General features: G+C 42.4%; 1 protein-coding gene across 1 annotated transcript in view; it reads left to right on the top strand.

Moving 5' to 3' along the window:
• The window catches only part of LOC146058117 (high affinity choline transporter 1-like), a 31,786-nt gene extending 15,484 nt beyond the window's left edge, over positions 1-16,302 (top strand). The window contains exons 5-8 of the mRNA XM_083170119.1: positions 10,250-10,393; positions 11,456-11,609; positions 13,410-13,627; positions 14,161-16,302. Coding sequence (XP_083026245.1) covers positions 10,250-10,393; positions 11,456-11,609; positions 13,410-13,627; positions 14,161-14,712 — 1,068 coding nt within the window. The 3' untranslated portion in view covers positions 14,713-16,302. The remainder of the gene's footprint in view (positions 1-10,249; positions 10,394-11,455; positions 11,610-13,409; positions 13,628-14,160) is intronic.
• Positions 16,303-16,914: the final 612 nt, after the last annotated feature.

Below are 16,914 nucleotides of genomic sequence, written 5' to 3'. Positions count from 1 at the left end.
AGAGATAAAAAGTGGGTTTAGAGTGCGCTTGAAGATAACTCAACAAATTAAAAATAACAATAACACATTTATTTCTTAGTCTTCACAAAGACTTCACATTAAAAAGGTACAGCAGGTCTGTTACAGGTACAGATGGTGTAGTAGGCCCAACGCGTTTCGTCAACAAATTGACTTCATCAGGGGCTTAGCGAACAATAAGTCTGCAATGCGTGTAAACCACTGTAAATAATACAAATAGTAAAGTTCATTCATATGAACATAAAAGATATAAAAACAAATCATGGAAGACAAAAATGATAAGGAGTGGAGGACAGCGGAGAAGAGAGATTTATAGATAAGCCATAGTGTGCTTCTAGAATAATGGATAACCGGCAGAAGGAACTTTTATACCATTTGCGACATCAAGTGGTAGGTACAGAGAAACAGTCACAGGAGGTAGAAAATCACCCATCATGTGTAGTCACCTAATAGGTTCAATATTCTTTGGTACCTTTAGCAGATTGAAGGATCACATACAGTGTCCAGCATATAGGGGAGTAAGACTCAATGCGAGACCAGAGTGGGTGGTGGGCGTTTACTATTGGGAGGAATGTAGATATTAATAATATACTGCCTAATGTACACCTTCACCAGCACCTCTAGCTTGATGGTCTCCGGTGGAGATATAAAGACTTACATTAATGCCACAGGGAAGCTGTTAATACATCTGTGAGGTCTTGGACCTAAATCGGTCGTTCATGCAGTGGTCAGATATATTTCAGTAATGTGCCTTAATTGGTGATGAACATGTCTATAGGATGAAATATGGATATTCAAATGGTCATCTCTGACTATTCCCTTCACCGACACCTTTAACAGGTGGTAACAAACAGTACATATTTGAACTTACAGCGTCAAAAAAATGAAAATGAAGCAATATAGTGGTCTGAGACCTATATCAGCTGCTCATACAAAATTCGGGTATATTCCTGAGATACTTCAGAACCCTTGAATAAATACAAAACAGTGTTTTACACAACATGAACTGATATGGAACAATGACCCAAAGTCAGAATGCCTTACTTAGAATGACTTACTTTTAGGAGTAATACCGGATGTGTGCAGCCTGGGATCCAAAAACAGAATGAGCTCCTCTGTAAGGAGCTGCTATTTATGGAGCACTGGAAGTATGTCCCCTTCCTGTTTCCAAAACATACAGTGTATAGAGAAAAGCGTGTTTACACTCGCTATACAAGTATTAAACTAGGAGTGTTATATGTATCAGTATATATAATGTGAGTGGGCAAAGTTAGGCTTAAAACCGCTAAGCGGTTATCTTAGAAAAAGCTAATTGAACAGTGGAACGCACGGCGTCTCCGTCGTGCGTTCCAAACGGGCGCCATATTAGCTGGCGCCTACGTCAGGACTCCTCCTCTATAGTCAGAGGGCTGAAGCTACAGCTGAGCTGGCGTTACCTACGTGTAACCACAATCAGTGGAGCGCACCGCACATCTACGTGCGCTCCAAACGGGCGCCATCTTGGATGGAAAAATCTGTAATACTAAAATGTGTGGTATCGCAATTAACTTATACGTACTGTGAGGTGTAACACAATTAACCGAAGACAGACTTACTGACCACTAGAGTCAAAAATGGGGCCGATAGTATAATAATTATGCTGCTTAAGTGAATACGTGCCTTATAAGTATATAGTGCAAATTAAACTGACAGTAGTACTATCAAGGGGCTAATGTAGCTAATACTACTAATACAAATATTATGCTAATAATCTAACATATGTGAGGGATATGTGTACATAAGTGCTAAGTGTACCTATAAAGGAGACTAGACGTGGATTAAGTCCCGTCTAGAACGTACAAGTGTAATGTCAAAAGAGGGTTACTCTGAATGACAATAAAAAATTTGTATAAAAAATAATATACAAAAGGGGTATATGAATACAGTAATATCTAGATTTGGGACTAGTAGTCGCAAATCGGCCAGTGTAGGCATATTCATTTATAGTCATTGTTCCATTTACATCGAGAATTACCTATTATTTTAGAATGGGACCGTATATAAACAGATACATTAGAAAAAGGGTATCAAAATTAGTGCTGGAAAGGAGCAGAGAGGAAAAATACCAGAGAAAGTTCGGGGGCGAGTACTAAATGAAAGCTACAATGTCTATCCCTTCATTTAATCCTCTAGGAGAGAGGGTATTCAGGGTGTAGATCCAAAAACTTTCCTTTTTGATAAGTTCTTGACCCCTATTACCTCCTCTGGGGTTCACAGAGACTTTTTCTAAGATAGTGAACTTGAAGTTATCTTTTGTGACCTCAGAGTTGTGTTTCTCTTGGTAGTGTCTGGGGAGGCTGTGTACTCTTACTTTATTTTTGATATTTCTCATGTGCTCCTGAATTCTGAGCTTTGTTTGCCTAATAGTTTTGCCTATGTAATGGAGATTACAGCTACAGGTGATTTTGTAGACCACATGGTCGGAGTTGCACGTCACTGCTTCTTGGATTCTGTACTCTTTACCATTCTCTAGGGTATGTTGGAATTGTACTTTGTCGAGAAAAGGACAACAAATGCATCTGTTGCACGGAGTAGTACCCGGTTTTTTATTCAAGAAATGGGTGGTTTTAGCCGCTGCAGGTATAGTTGGTTTTAATCTACTGGGGGCGAGTATAGATTTTAAGTTGTTGGCCCGGCGGTACACCAGATTGGGTTTAGAAGGGAGATGCTGGCCTAAGATAGGATCTCGCAGGAGAGTTGACCAGTGTCTTTCTAGTATCTTTTTTATTTCTTGACTTTCACAGTTAAATTGTGTCACAAAGGGGCGGCTCTTGAATTCTTTAGCCGGTCTCAGTTGTTTAGTCAGAAGATTATCTCTCATTTGTACAGAAGCTTTTTGTCTGGCCTCTTCGATGTGGTTTGGCTTATATCCCCTTTCGATGAATCTGTTTGTCAAGAGTTGGGATTGGGACCAAAATTCGTTATCTTCACTGCAGTTCCTCTTTATTCTAAGGAACTGAGCGTATGGAACGCTATTTTTCCAGGAAGGGAGATGGCAGCTGGTTGCTGGGATAAAACTATTAGCATCGACCTTCTTAAAGAAGGTTCGAGTTTTGATTTCTTCTCCAGGTGCGCCTTCAAGTTCGAGATCCAAATAGTCGATAGTGGACATATTGGTTTTAAACGTAAATTTTAAATTGAAATCATTGATATGAATATATGACATAAAGTCCAATATACTCGTTTCGTCACCTCTCCAGATCAGCAGTAGGTCGTCTATATAACGTTTGTAGAAAATTATGTTGTTTTCAAAACGGGAACCATATATATGTTGTTCTTCCCAGGCTCTCATGTGTAAGTTGGCGTATGCCGGGGCGAATTTTGTCCCCATGGCCGTCCCCTGTTGCTTGATGTAGTACTCCCCGTTAAATTCAAAAAAATTATGTTTTAAGATAAATTCTATACTCTTGATCAAAAAGATGATTTCGGAGTTAGATTTGTCTGTGTCATTTCGTAGGATTTTTTCCACCGACTCCAAACCCTTGTTATGGGGGATGGAGGAGTAAAGGCCTTGTACATCAATTGTAAGCCAACTGTACTCTGTGGACCATATCATCCCTTTTAGAAGTTGGAGTACTGAGGAACTGTCCTTTAGATGGGATGTGTTTTGCAGTACATAAGGTTGGAGCTTTAAGTCGAGAAAATGGGACAAGTTTGAAGTAAGGGAGTTAACACCCGCAACAATGGGGCGTCCAGGGGGTTGAGCTTGATCTTTATGAACTTTGGGGGTGTGGTAGAAGATAGGCAGCATAGGATGTTTCACGTAAATGTAATCGAATTCTTCCTTACATAATACTCCCTCCTGTAAGCCCAAGGTTAAGTGAGTCTTCAGATCTTTCTGGAACTCTAGGGTAGGGTTGGTGGGTATTTTTTTGTAAGTCGAAGTATCGTCAAGGATTTTATTAGCTTCAGCCACATAGTTGGTTTTGTCTTGTAGGACTACCGCCCTTCCTTTGTCGGCTATTTTGATAACCGTTTGCTCATCTTTTTTTAGATTTTTTAAAGCATGGTTTTCCTGAGGGTTCAGATTGGTGGACTTGTGTTTTTTAGGTTTAATGGTTCGGAAGTCCTCACGAACCGCCTCAAAGAAAATTTCAAGATGACTCCCTCTTGACTCTACTGGATAGAAGTGGGATGTAGGTGCTACGAGTGGTTTATTATCCAATTCTTTGGATACGTTTGTTTGGTTTTTGAGAAAATGTCTCTGGACCGTTAAATTCCTAATGTATTTATTTAGGTCAATGAAAAGGTTGAAGTGATTCACATGGCTGTCTGGGGCGAATTTCAGGCCTCTGTCTAAAAGCGCGCTTTCTGCTGGAGATAATTCTTTCGCTGATAAGTTAATGATTCCTGCCCCTGAGGAAGTGGGGCCAATAGGCCTTTTTTCTTTTTGGGAGAACCGTTTGCCCCCTCTAGTACCTCTGGGTCTCCATTTAGCCTGCGTTTTAGGCCATGCGGGGATTCCAGGCGAGTGTGTAGTTCTTCTCGTACTGTGCGATAAGGGTGACCTGAATCCCGATCTCCATCTAAAAAATGGGAATTTTTGCGGGGGGTAGGGGACCGCTCTCTATCCTCTCTGTTGTAGTGGTGGTAGTCTCGATAGGAGGGTATTCTGCCCCTGTCAGTTCTTCTGTGATGATAGTCTTCCTTAGTGTAATGATAGTCTTGCCTTCTGGGTCTATCATACTGCCTATCTGGAGGTTTGTAATTCAGGTAGTTATTGTGGTAATTATTACTACGCGGATACCGAGTGTAGTTCCTATCGTTAGAACGAAATTGACCTCGGCTACGACCTTCCCAGTTATGATTTTGATAGGTTTCTTGCCTGGAGTTCCTTGCCTGGATATCTAGATTTCTAGTATCATTTGGCCAGATGTGGATGTGGCCATTAATATAGTCTCTTTTGTCACGAATGAATTTCTTTTGTTTTCTCAGGACTATTTCTTTCTCTAATGAATCTAACTTTGATTGGAGGTCTGCAATATCTCGTTTAAATTCTTCACTCGTATCGAACTTTGATAGGAGTCCTTCGATCCTACCCATTTCTCCTTCAATAGTGATCAGTTCGCTTTTCCTTTCATTGATCAGAGCCGTAATTAATTTTGCCGAGCAATCATCTAGGATGGAATGCCAAGTTTTAAGGAAGGAAGGGTTGTCGCTCCCATAGGTTGGTGTTTTTTGTATACGTAGACCTCTTGGGATCCTTCCTACTTCTAGGTATTTTTCGAGTGTGACAATGTCATACCATCCTTTCAGTTCTTTAATAGCCAATTTCTCCAAAGTATTCAGATGTCCAAAGTAGTCCTCTCCTTCGTCCTCCATATCCAACTCATAATCGTCCTCTATGAAGATGTTTTTCATATTATGATTTCTTTTGGTTCTATCTTTAACAAGTGGCATGTTGAAAAGGCAGCAGTGAGGTTGCTAACAGAGAGGGAAAAGAAATCTCAGAAAGTGGTACCCCAACCGCGCCCAGGATAGTTTTAAGAGCAGCAACTCTAATGGACCCCTGTTAGCCGGGTCCGAATAGACGAATAGAGATAAAAAGTGGGTTTAGAGTGCGCTTGAAGATAACTCAACAAATTAAAAATAACAATAACACATTTATTTCTTAGTCTTCACAAAGACTTCACATTAAAAAGGTACAGCAGGTCTGTTACAGGTACAGATGGTGTAGTAGGCCCAACGCGTTTCGTCAACAAATTGACTTCATCAGGGGCTTAGCGAACAATAAGTCTGCAATGCGTGTAAACCACTGTAAATAATACAAATAGTAAAGTTCATTCATATGAACATAAAAGATATAAAAACAAATCATGGAAGACAAAAATGATAAGGAGTGGAGGACAGCGGAGAAGAGAGATTTATAGATAAGCCATAGTGTGCTTCTAGAATAATGGATAACCGGCAGAAGGAACTTTTATACCATTTGCGACATCAAGTGGTAGGTACAGAGAAACAGTCACAGGAGGTAGAAAATCACCCATCATGTGTAGTCACCTAATAGGTTCAATATTCTTTGGTATCTTTTGGTCCCAATCCCAACTCTTGACAAACAGATTCATCGAAAGGGGATATAAGCCAAACCACATCGAAGAGGCCAGACAAAAAGCTTCTGTACAAATGAGAGATAATCTTCTGACTAAACAACTGAGACCGGCTAAAGAATTCAAGAGCCGCCCCTTTGTGACACAATTTAACTGTGAAAGTCAAGAAATAAAAAAGATACTAGAAAGACACTGGTCAACTCTCCTGCGAGATCTTATCTTAGGCCAGCATCTCCCTTCTAAACCCAATCTGGTGTACCGCCGGGCCAACAACTTAAAATCTATACTCGCCCCCAGTAGATTAAAACCAACTATACCTGCAGCGGCTAAAACCACCCATTTCTTGAATAAAAAACCGGGTACTACTCCGTGCAACAGATGCATTTGTTGTCCTTTTCTCGACAAAGTACAATTCCAACATACCCTAGAGAATGGTAAAGAGTACAGAATCCAAGAAGCAGTGACGTGCAACTCCGACCATGTGGTCTACAAAATCACCTGTAGCTGTAATCTCCTTTACATAGGCAAAACTATTAGGCAAACAAAGCTCAGAATTCAGGAGCACATGAGAAATATCAAAAATAAAGTAAGAGTACACAGCCTCCCCAGACACTACCAAGAGAAACACAACTCTGAGGTCACAAAAGATAACTTCAAGTTCACTATCTTAGAAAAAGTCTCTGTGAACCCCAGAGGAGGTAATAGGGGTCAAGAACTTATCAAAAAGGAAAGTTTTTGGATCTACACCCTGAATACCCTCTCTCCTAGAGGATTAAATGAAGGGATAGACATTGTAGCTTTCATTTAGTACTCGCCCCCGAACTTTCTCTGGTATTTTTCCTCTCTGCTCCTTTCCAGCACTAATTTTGATACCCTTTTTCTAATGTATCTGTTTATATACGGTCCCATTCTAAAATAATAGGTAAATCTCGATGTAAATGGAACAATGACTATAAATGAATATGCCTACACTGGCCGATTTGCGACTACTAGTCCCAAATCTAGATATTACTGTATTCATATACCCCTTTTGTATATTATTTTTTATACAAATTTTTTATTGTCATTCAGAGTAACCCTCTTTTGACATTACACTTGTACGTTCTAGACGGGACTTAATCCACGTCTAGTCTCCTTTATAGGTACACTTAGCACTTATGTACACATATCCCTCACATATGTTAGATTATTAGCATAATATTTGTATTAGTAGTATTAGCTACATTAGCCCCTTGATAGTACTACTGTCAGTTTAATTTGCACTATATACTTATAAGGCACGTATTCACTTAAGCAGCATAATTATTATACTATCGGCCCCATTTTTGACTCTAGTGGTCAGTAAGTCTGTCTTCGGTTAATTGTGTTACACCTCACAGTACGTATAAGTTAATTGCGATACCACACATTTTAGTATTACAGATTTTTCCATCCAAGATGGCGCCCGTTTGGAGCGCACGTAGATGTGCGGTGCGCTCCACTGATTGTGGTTACACGTAGGTAACGCCAGCTCAGCTGTAGCTTCAGCCCTCTGACTATAGAGGAGGAGTCCTGACGTAGGCGCCAGCTAATATGGCGCCCGTTTGGAACGCACGACGGAGACGCCGTGCGTTCCACTGTTCAATTAGCTTTTTCTAAGATAACCGCTTAGCGGTTTTAAGCCTAACTTTGCCCACTCACATTATATATACTGATACATATAACACTCCTAGTTTAATACTTGTATAGCGAGTGTAAACACGCTTTTCTCTATACACTGTATGTTTTGGAAACAGGAAGGGGACATACTTCCAGTGCTCCATAAATAGCAGCTCCTTACAGAGGAGCTCATTCTGTTTTTGGATCCCAGGCTGCACACATCCGGTATTACTCCTAAAAGTAAGTCATTCTAAGTAAGGCATTCTGACTTTGGGTCATTGTTCCATATCAGTTCATGTTGTGTAAAACACTGTTTTGTATTTATTCAAGGGTTCTGAAGTATCTCAGGAATATACCCGAATTTTGTATGAGCAGCTGATATAGGTCTCAGACCACTATATTGCTTTATTTTCATTTTTTTGACGCTGTAAGTTCAAATATGTACTGTTTGTTACCACCTGTTAAAGGTGTCGGTGAAGGGAATAGTCAGAGATGACCATTTGAATATCCATATTTCATCCTATAGACATGTTCATCACCAATTAAGGCACATTACTGAAATATATCTGACCACTGCATGAACGACCGATTTAGGTCCAAGACCTCACAGATGTATTAACAGCTTCCCTGTGGCATTAATGTAAGTCTTTATATCTCCACCGGAGACCATCAAGCTAGAGGTGCTGGTGAAGGTGTACATTAGGCAGTATATTATTAATATCTACATTCCTCCCAATAGTAAACGCCCACCACCCACTCTGGTCTCGCATTGAGTCTTACTCCCCTATATGCTGGACACTGTGGGTGAGATTTAATAGGATGAGAGATTCAGAAAGTGAGAGATTTGGGATGAAATCTCCAGTTTTTTTAAAGCGGCAATCATTTACCCTGCAAAACCAGTTTGATTTTGCAGTGTAAATGATTGCCGCTTTAAAAAAACTGGAGATTTCATCCCAAATCTCTCACTTTCTGAATCTCTCATCCTATTAAATCTCACCCTGTATGTGATCCTTCAATCTGCTAAAGGTACCAAAGAATATTGAACCTATTAGGTGACTACACATGATGGGTGATTTTCTACCTCCTGTGACTGTTTCTCTGTACCTACCACTTGATGTCGCAAATGGTATAAAAGTTCCTTCTGCCGGTTATCCATTATTCTAGAAGCACACTATGGCTTATCTATAAATCTCTCTTCTCCGCTGTCCTCCACTCCTTATCATTTTTGTCTTCCATGATTTGTTTTTATATCTTTTATGTTCATATGAATGAACTTTACTATTTGTATTATTTACAGTGGTTTACACGCATTGCAGACTTATTGTTCGCTAAGCCCCTGATGAAGTCAATTTGTTGACGAAACGCGTTGGGCCTACTACACCATCTGTACCTGTAACAGACCTGCTGTACCTTTTTAATGTGAAGTCTTTGTGAAGACTAAGAAATAAATGTGTTATTGTTATTTTTAATTTGTTGAGTTATCTTCAAGCGCACTCTAAACCCACTTTTTATATATATATATATATATATATATAAATTTTTTTTATTATTATTATTATGTTTATTTGTTGTATGAGACAGAGACAGTGATGCAAGTATTCGTTATTTCTTTGTTGTACTCTGTATGCAACCGCAGGTGAGGACTTGCACTACAGGAGGTGTGTGGCATAATATGTAATGGGCTTCATGGTGTGTGGCATTACATTGTGTGGCATAATGTGTAATGGGTATTTTATTGTGTGGAATTATGTGTACAGGGCATCACAGTGTGTGGCATAATTTGTAATGGGCATCACAGTGTGTGGAAAAATGTGTAATGGTGCAGTGTGTCTAAGGGTCTGTAGCTGGTGCAGTGTGTCTAAGGGGGCACTAATGTGTGGTGTAATGTGAATTGGTACTATTATGTGGCCACGCTCTAAATTTTTGATAAGCGCCTCCGGAGCGCACTGTTACTATTTGTACATATCAATTGATACTCCACCCAAAATGTAGCTCCACCCGCAATATCCACTGTGAGGGGCGCTAATAATCTGTGTTTGCTAACCAAACAAATTAGGCTTGGACTGGCCCTATGGGCAACCAATCAGATTCTATCAATTATCTTCTAGGAGCTGCTAAATAAATAAGAAATAGATTTTGATTGGTTACCCATTGCAACATCTCGTGTGAACTAGATCTCCCATCTTAGTAAATTTCCCCCATAGACTGCATTGTCACGAATGTTTGGCTACAGAGCACCCCTTCATTGTACAGGCTTGACGGGATAATGACAGACAGATGATTGGTCGCCCTTTCTCAGAAAAATAAATAACAACGGTATTTTGGCTAGTAGTGCCCGCTGTAGTTTGGTGTTGGCGCTGAATACGGCCCACTACTGTCAGTAAATCCTGTTTGTACTGTAGTTAAGTGGTAGAGAGGAAATGAGAGAGGAAACTGAGCTCCTTAATGTTTTTACAGTTCATTAAATATTAAATGAATACTAATCATTTGTCTTATTTTAAACGTAGTGGATTTGTGTACCATTTGCTCTTCTAAACTCTGCATCTGAAAACATTGCTTACACAGCAGTGCATGAACTGTACCAAGGGCCCTGGATTGGTAATATACAGCCAAAATACATTGGAAGATGGCTGGATGATTTGGCCTTCCTGGTAAGTTTCTTTATTCTATATCATCTCTCATGGTAAAGAAGACTGCATATATACAGGTATTACAGTTCCAACAGACGGAGAGCCCAGAAAAACATTATAAAACAGATTTAATACATACACCCAAAATTATCATTTAGGTGGTTCCATGGTTGACGACTTTTGGTCTCCCTGCTCATGGAGGTGGCACGCACCTTTCTAGTAGCGTCCACAGGAAGTGTGCCCTGGATAGGAATTGCAGGGATAGGTCTCACGACAATTATTCATAGGCTTAGCCTCTCCAACTGCATAAAGTATATAGGGAGAGTTATATCAAACCTTGAAGAAAGATAAAGTGGAGAAATAAAGTACCACCCATTCAACTTCTCACTGGCATGTAATGAAATGGTTAAATGCTACAAGCTGTCTCTTACTGAGTATTATTCTGCATGACTCATCAGGCACAATAACATACACATGTGTGAGTCACCACTCTTAAAGGCTGATTAGACTGCAGGTCCATGTTGTTTATTTAGCTCTATAAAAGGATATGCATATGCCCAAGCCTGTTGCTGTGTTATTGGAGAATGACAGGGCTGTACCACTGTACAAAACTTAGCCCAGGAGAGACTGATTCCTTATCATATTGATTGCTGTTTATCACCTATATTCTATTATCATCAATAAAACCTATAGTACTCTGGTTTTGACTCAACGAGTGGACTAACGTCTTAATTCATTTTTATTATGCATCTACTACAGCTTGCAGGTTTCTGCCAATACTCATTTGTGTCATTTTGTGACTCAATGTCATTTTTCAAACACAAGCTGTAAAATGAGTTGATTGGCTGGTACTTTATCTTTCTCCAAGGCTTGATACATATTCCACATAGCATATAGTCAGGACCAGCTCATGTCAGTTCAAGGAATGGGGGGGGGGGGGGGGGGCATAGCAATGCAATTCTCCAACTGAATGGACAGCAGGAAATACAAGCAGTAAGATCGTTGTAAATCCATCTCCACTGTGTGTAGTGGATGGGTCCATATCAATGAATCCTTGGCTTGTTGGTGCCTTTATGATTTCAGAGTCTGGGGGGCATCGCGTGGCAAACTTATTTTCAGAGAGTTCTCGCTTCGTCGTCTTCCAAGAAAGCAATGGTGACTTCCTACCTCTCGGGGATTCTCTGTGCCGCCATGGGAGTTCCGTCCATTCTCATCGGAGCAGTTGCCGCCTCTACAGGTAGCGTGATAATTAGTGCATCAGTGTAGAATGCATATGTAAGTGCCACGCAGGAACAAACTGGTAATATAGATGATACCCTAAGAATATTGATAGCCAGAACAACTATGAAAACTCTACGTAAAAATTTGATTCTTAGCACATCTTTGGCTAAAAATACGTTCCCATCCATCACGACAATGTGAACCAATCAGATAGGTCCCTGGCATCCCTAATACTAACACAGTATATCAATTTGTCATGGATGTACCATAATTGCACACCCCCCCCCCCCCTAATCAATGGCAAATTGTAAATGCTAGGGGGGTGCTAGAACAAAACAGAAGGCATTGCTACACTTCATATGTACATTGGCCCTGATTCAGTAACATTTGGAATAGGGCAAATTCAGACCCGTTCCAATGTTTAGGGGTCTACACATGCACAAACCCCCGCAATGTTACGCTTTGGCCCAACCCTCCCCCCCCCCCCCCCCAACCTCCCTCCCACAGCATTTCTGTATGAAAAGCACGCTTCAAAGGTGATAAAATGGAAAATAATAAACAGCCAATCAGCTCCTACCTGCCATGTCACAGACTGTGTTTGAAGATGTCAGGCAGGAGCTGATTGGCTGGTTGTTTATCACTTTTATCACTTTTTGGAGCTTGGAGCATCTGGCCCTCCTTCTGTTTTTGACTCTTGTTCCTCCAGAACCATCTCTGTTGTTCCCCAACTGCTGCATGTGTTGTCTGACAGCCCTGCGATTAGGGTGTGCCTTCACCCCCTCACATTTATTAAAGTTTAAGGTTTTTAAGGTCATATGAATGGGTACTGTTATGAAAATAGATGGTAAGGGAAGAGCTGAAGCCCAGCTGGGCCCATTTCCATTCTCCACCGCTTGGTAGTGGGGTCCTCTTGGAGTCCAGCAGTTGCCACCTTTAGCCCCTATTCATTTCAAGCAGATGTTGCATAGTATGGGGGTGCCACAGTGAACATAAGTTGTCATTGGGGAGATGTACCAACTGTTGGAGAGAGAAGATGTACCAACTGTTGGGGAGAGAAAAAGTTGCCCACAGCTTCTGTAATTTCAAAAGGCTAGATAGATATTTGAAGATAGAAGCCGATTGGTTGGTACTTTGGGGTCAGATTCAGGATCACTCGTGGCGATCCCAATTCGGCCTCAGCCCCATTGGTCATGGTGTCATCCCCTTGCATGGTACCGTAATGGTAGAAAACTTTTTTTTTTTTAATTCTGTTGAAACACTGAAAAAAATATCCAGTGGAATCGTAAAGTTGGATCATTCAAAGTACTGCACTAAATATGTCCCCTCTCTTCCCCTTTACTGACTGTTATCTTCACCCCTCAAAAATGCCAGCCCCTGTTTAACTAATTCCCGTCTATGAGGTGAAATACTGCCAGTGACCCCCTAGAGTCCACTCGACGGACCAAATTACTCCTTTTTGTGCTAAAAAGATGCCACAACAGAAAATGAAAGCAATTTTTGCAGGAACACTTATTTTTTCAAACCTGCTGGATATGGAGAGAGGGAGCTGTAAAGACAGAGATTGGGGGTAGGAGCAGATAGGGACTGGGGATGGGGTGGGGAGTTTGTGGGCTAAAAACTGCCACAGCTCAAAGTGAAAGTAAAAACTATCACAGCCCAAAGTGAAAGTACATTGCAGAAGCCGTCATTTTGACTTCATTTTAACTAGTGATATATATAAAATGATATAGATTCATTTGTTGAAATAGGAATGGTTAGATGAGACCGCAGCTATTACACGGTAAGATCTGACAGCCTTTTCCTGCTATCCAATTAGACTGGAACCAAACCATCTACGGCCTTCCAACACCTTATGCGAGGAACGAGTCCAACATGATCCTTCCCTTGGTTCTGCAGTACCTGTGTCCCACCTACATATCTGTTGTTGGCCTAGGAGCCATCGCAGCCGCCGTCATGTCCTCGGCGGACTCGTCACTGCTATCAGCCAGTTCCATGTTTGCCTATAACATCTACAAGAAGTTGCTACGGAAAACGGTGAGTTATGTCTCTTGTTGTGTAGAGGGATGGAGTAAATGGGACGGATTATCAAAGCTTGGTAGAGGGAGAGTGGAGAGAGCCAATCGGCACCTAACTGTCATGTTACAGGTTGTGGGATAAATGTATGAATGCTTGCACTGCGACGACGCACTGTGGGGGGCCTGGTGGCAATCCCCGGAGGGGGAGTTTTCCCTCCCCTGCTTTAACATCCAAGATGCTAATGTATTGGCACTGTGCCTCATATGTTATACCCGTACATTTTGCAGGTATAATACATTTACCTTTGTTTGAAAATGACAGTTAGGGGCTGGTTTATCGCTCTCCAAGTATTGGAAATACTCCCACTAATGTTTCTTATTACTGTGCAGTCTACATGTAACCGAAACTTGCATTCTGAGCTGTGTGCACAAGTTGCATCGGTGTGTTTAGGTAATACAGGATAAGGGATCCTACCTCACTGAAGGAAGGGAGGCCGCCACTGCCCGCGCTGTCCAATGTACTGCCATTCTTTCTTTCTTTCATTCCCATAGGCCTCAGACAGAGAAATCCTGTGGGTGATGCGGCTCTCGATGATCCTGCTGGGCTCCGCGGGCACGGGGCTGGCCTTCCTCTCCAACTCTGTGTATGACCTGTGGTTCCTGAGCGGAGAGCTGGTATATGCCGTGCTCTTCCCACAGCTCTGCTGCGCCCTTTTCATCCCCGGCACCAACGCCTATGGTTCCGCAGCCGGATTTTTCTTGGGTTTGATTCTGCGGCTCCTGGGAGGAGAGAACTCCTTAAAAATCCCCCCAGCTCTCCACTACCCCGGCTGCACCCTGGTAGATGGTGTCTATGTTCAGCTCTTCCCCTTCAAGACATTCACTATGTTGGTGAGTCTGATCACCATCATCGTCACGTCGTACCTGGCTCAGTACTTGCTCATGAAGAAGATACTGCCCATTGAGTGGCACGTGCGTAGTGTATTTAGAAAAGTGCCGTCTCCTCCCCCACAATATGAACTGGACCAGCGGGTTGCCCTGCAAACACATGAGAATGCGGAACCTCCTCCTGATGACAGCCACCCACCCTGCTCCCAAAAATAATTGTATAAGATGATTACAGTACGCTGCTATGTGTATATTTGCAGAACAGTAGCCTGTTATTTAAGTATTATAAGACAAAGGGCCTGATTCAGAGGTGAACGTACAAATTTGAGAGTGTTTTTTGTGGTGAATATGCATCACAGTCATTGTGCGTATGTGCCAAGTTTGAAGGCGCAAGGGTCTACAGCCGCCCTCACCGCTCTGCCTATTATCTCTGGCTATGCCATGACTAAGTAACAACCGGACCCGGACAAGACCCCGGAACGCCAGACCGGACATCAAACTCTGCATTCCGGAGCTTGTAGTGTCTGGTCAGGGGGGCGTCCGGTCCGGGGGGGTGTCCTGTCCGAGGGGATGCCTGTGATAGCTTTCGCCAGGAACATGGGGAAGGGGAGATTACAGCCTTCCCATGTTCTCCGGACCTCTACGGTTTTAGCTACATGCCCGGACCATACAGAGAGGCATTATTCTCCCCCTTATCCTCTCCCTGGTGACAGCTGTCACAGACAGCTCCTCCCCGGACAGGACACCCCCGGACCGGACATTACAAGCTCCTGGAATGCAGAGTTTGCTGTCCGGCCCAGCATTCCGTGGTCTTGTCCGGGTTTGGTTTTTACCCATACCCGTCTATGCCTGCATGGCAGCACATTGGACTATGCCTCTGTACAGGCACAGCCAATGGTAGTGGGTAGGGGTGCAGACACCTTCCACTCCTCTGGTAGTAGGGAGGCCAATGCTGGGATTCAAAATCTGGGATTGGAGCTTCCAGTCCCGGGATTAATTGGCACATGCACAATTCAACTTTTTTTAGGAGTCAGCTGCTCCTGCCCTTGGCTGTACAGCTGTGTGCAGCGTGACGTGATGCCAGCGGTCACACTGCGAATGACCACTGTACTCCTACCCATTGAACTGCTCCTGGCTGCCACATCACTACTGGCCACCACACTGCTCCTGTCCAAGAAGACCAAAGAAGGGTCCTGCTGCTGTCAGCCACCACCCAGACCTGTGTAGGTGACAGTGCGGGGATCAGAGCGGAGGGGGGGGGGGGGGGGGGGGTGGAGTTCACCTTTTTATTGAAGAACTTGTTTTCTAAAGGGGGTTGCAATGCATTACCAGAATTGGGTATGTTCCCTAGTACCCAGGCCCATCTAGGCTCTTGACAGCCCTGGACACCACTCGGGGGCATCTCTCAAATCCCTGACAGTATATTTTCACGTACGACAATACAAAATCGCAGTAGCAATGGGATTTGTGTGCACCTCTGAATCCTAACCTTTACATGTACAGTTATGTTTAACACACAATAACAAGCCCTGCATAGGGTCTGGTTCAAACACTATTAGACCCTTTTTTCAGTTTATAGTCCGTAGTCTGTGGTGATCACCAACAGGACTTCAAAAAAATTCCATCACAAACATGTTCACAGAGTCTGTACCTGTATGTGCTTCACATGTCATAAATTGTATTTTATCTATTTTATTTCCAAGTTTATATGGTTGTAACCACCGAAATGTAACGAAATACTCGATATTCTTCAGACTGTGGCTTAACGAGGGAATATTATTTAAAAATAAATATTTATCGTTTTTAGATTGCTGATTTAAAAAATAAATAAAAAAATAATTAAGATATTTTTAATGTGGGAGTTGTGTAATTCAAAATGACTTGGTGTATAGAACAATGCGCACCTTCTAATGATCCCACATGGGACAGTCCTGGATCATCATGTGCAGCCAATGGGCAGGCTACAGCTATAGTGGGCGTTTCTAGTATAAGTGGGTGTGCAGCGGGACGATAACGCAGGGATTATTTTGTCCCGATTCTGCATTTATTGGGAGGTATAATTGTAGTCCAAAAACTTTATGAGAAGTTAATTTGTCTGCTGTGAATGATACGTTATCCTCAGAGGCGTAACTAGAACTTTGTGGGCCCCATAGCAAAACTTATAATGCCCCCCCCCTCCCCCCCCCGGCAATTCCCATTACACATTATGCGACCCTTCAGGATGGGTGTGGTATGGGGTTCCGACAGTCATTAGCCCGACGACGGGATCCCGACTGCCCGGACTCAGACAGCATGGCGAGTGCAAAAAAGCCACTTGCGGGCTCGCTGCGCTTGCCACGCTGTGGGCACGGTGGCTGGTTACGCGAGCCACCGATTCTATTCTCCCTCTATGGGGGTCGTGGTCCCTCACGAGGGAAA

The sequence above is a fragment of the Crinia signifera genome, chromosome 2, assembly GCF_055691185.1.
Source record: "Crinia signifera chromosome 2, ASM5569118v1, whole genome shotgun sequence".
Taxonomy (NCBI): Eukaryota; Metazoa; Chordata; class Amphibia; order Anura; family Myobatrachidae; genus Crinia; species Crinia signifera.
This window is presented reverse-complemented; position numbering and strand designations above follow the sequence as displayed.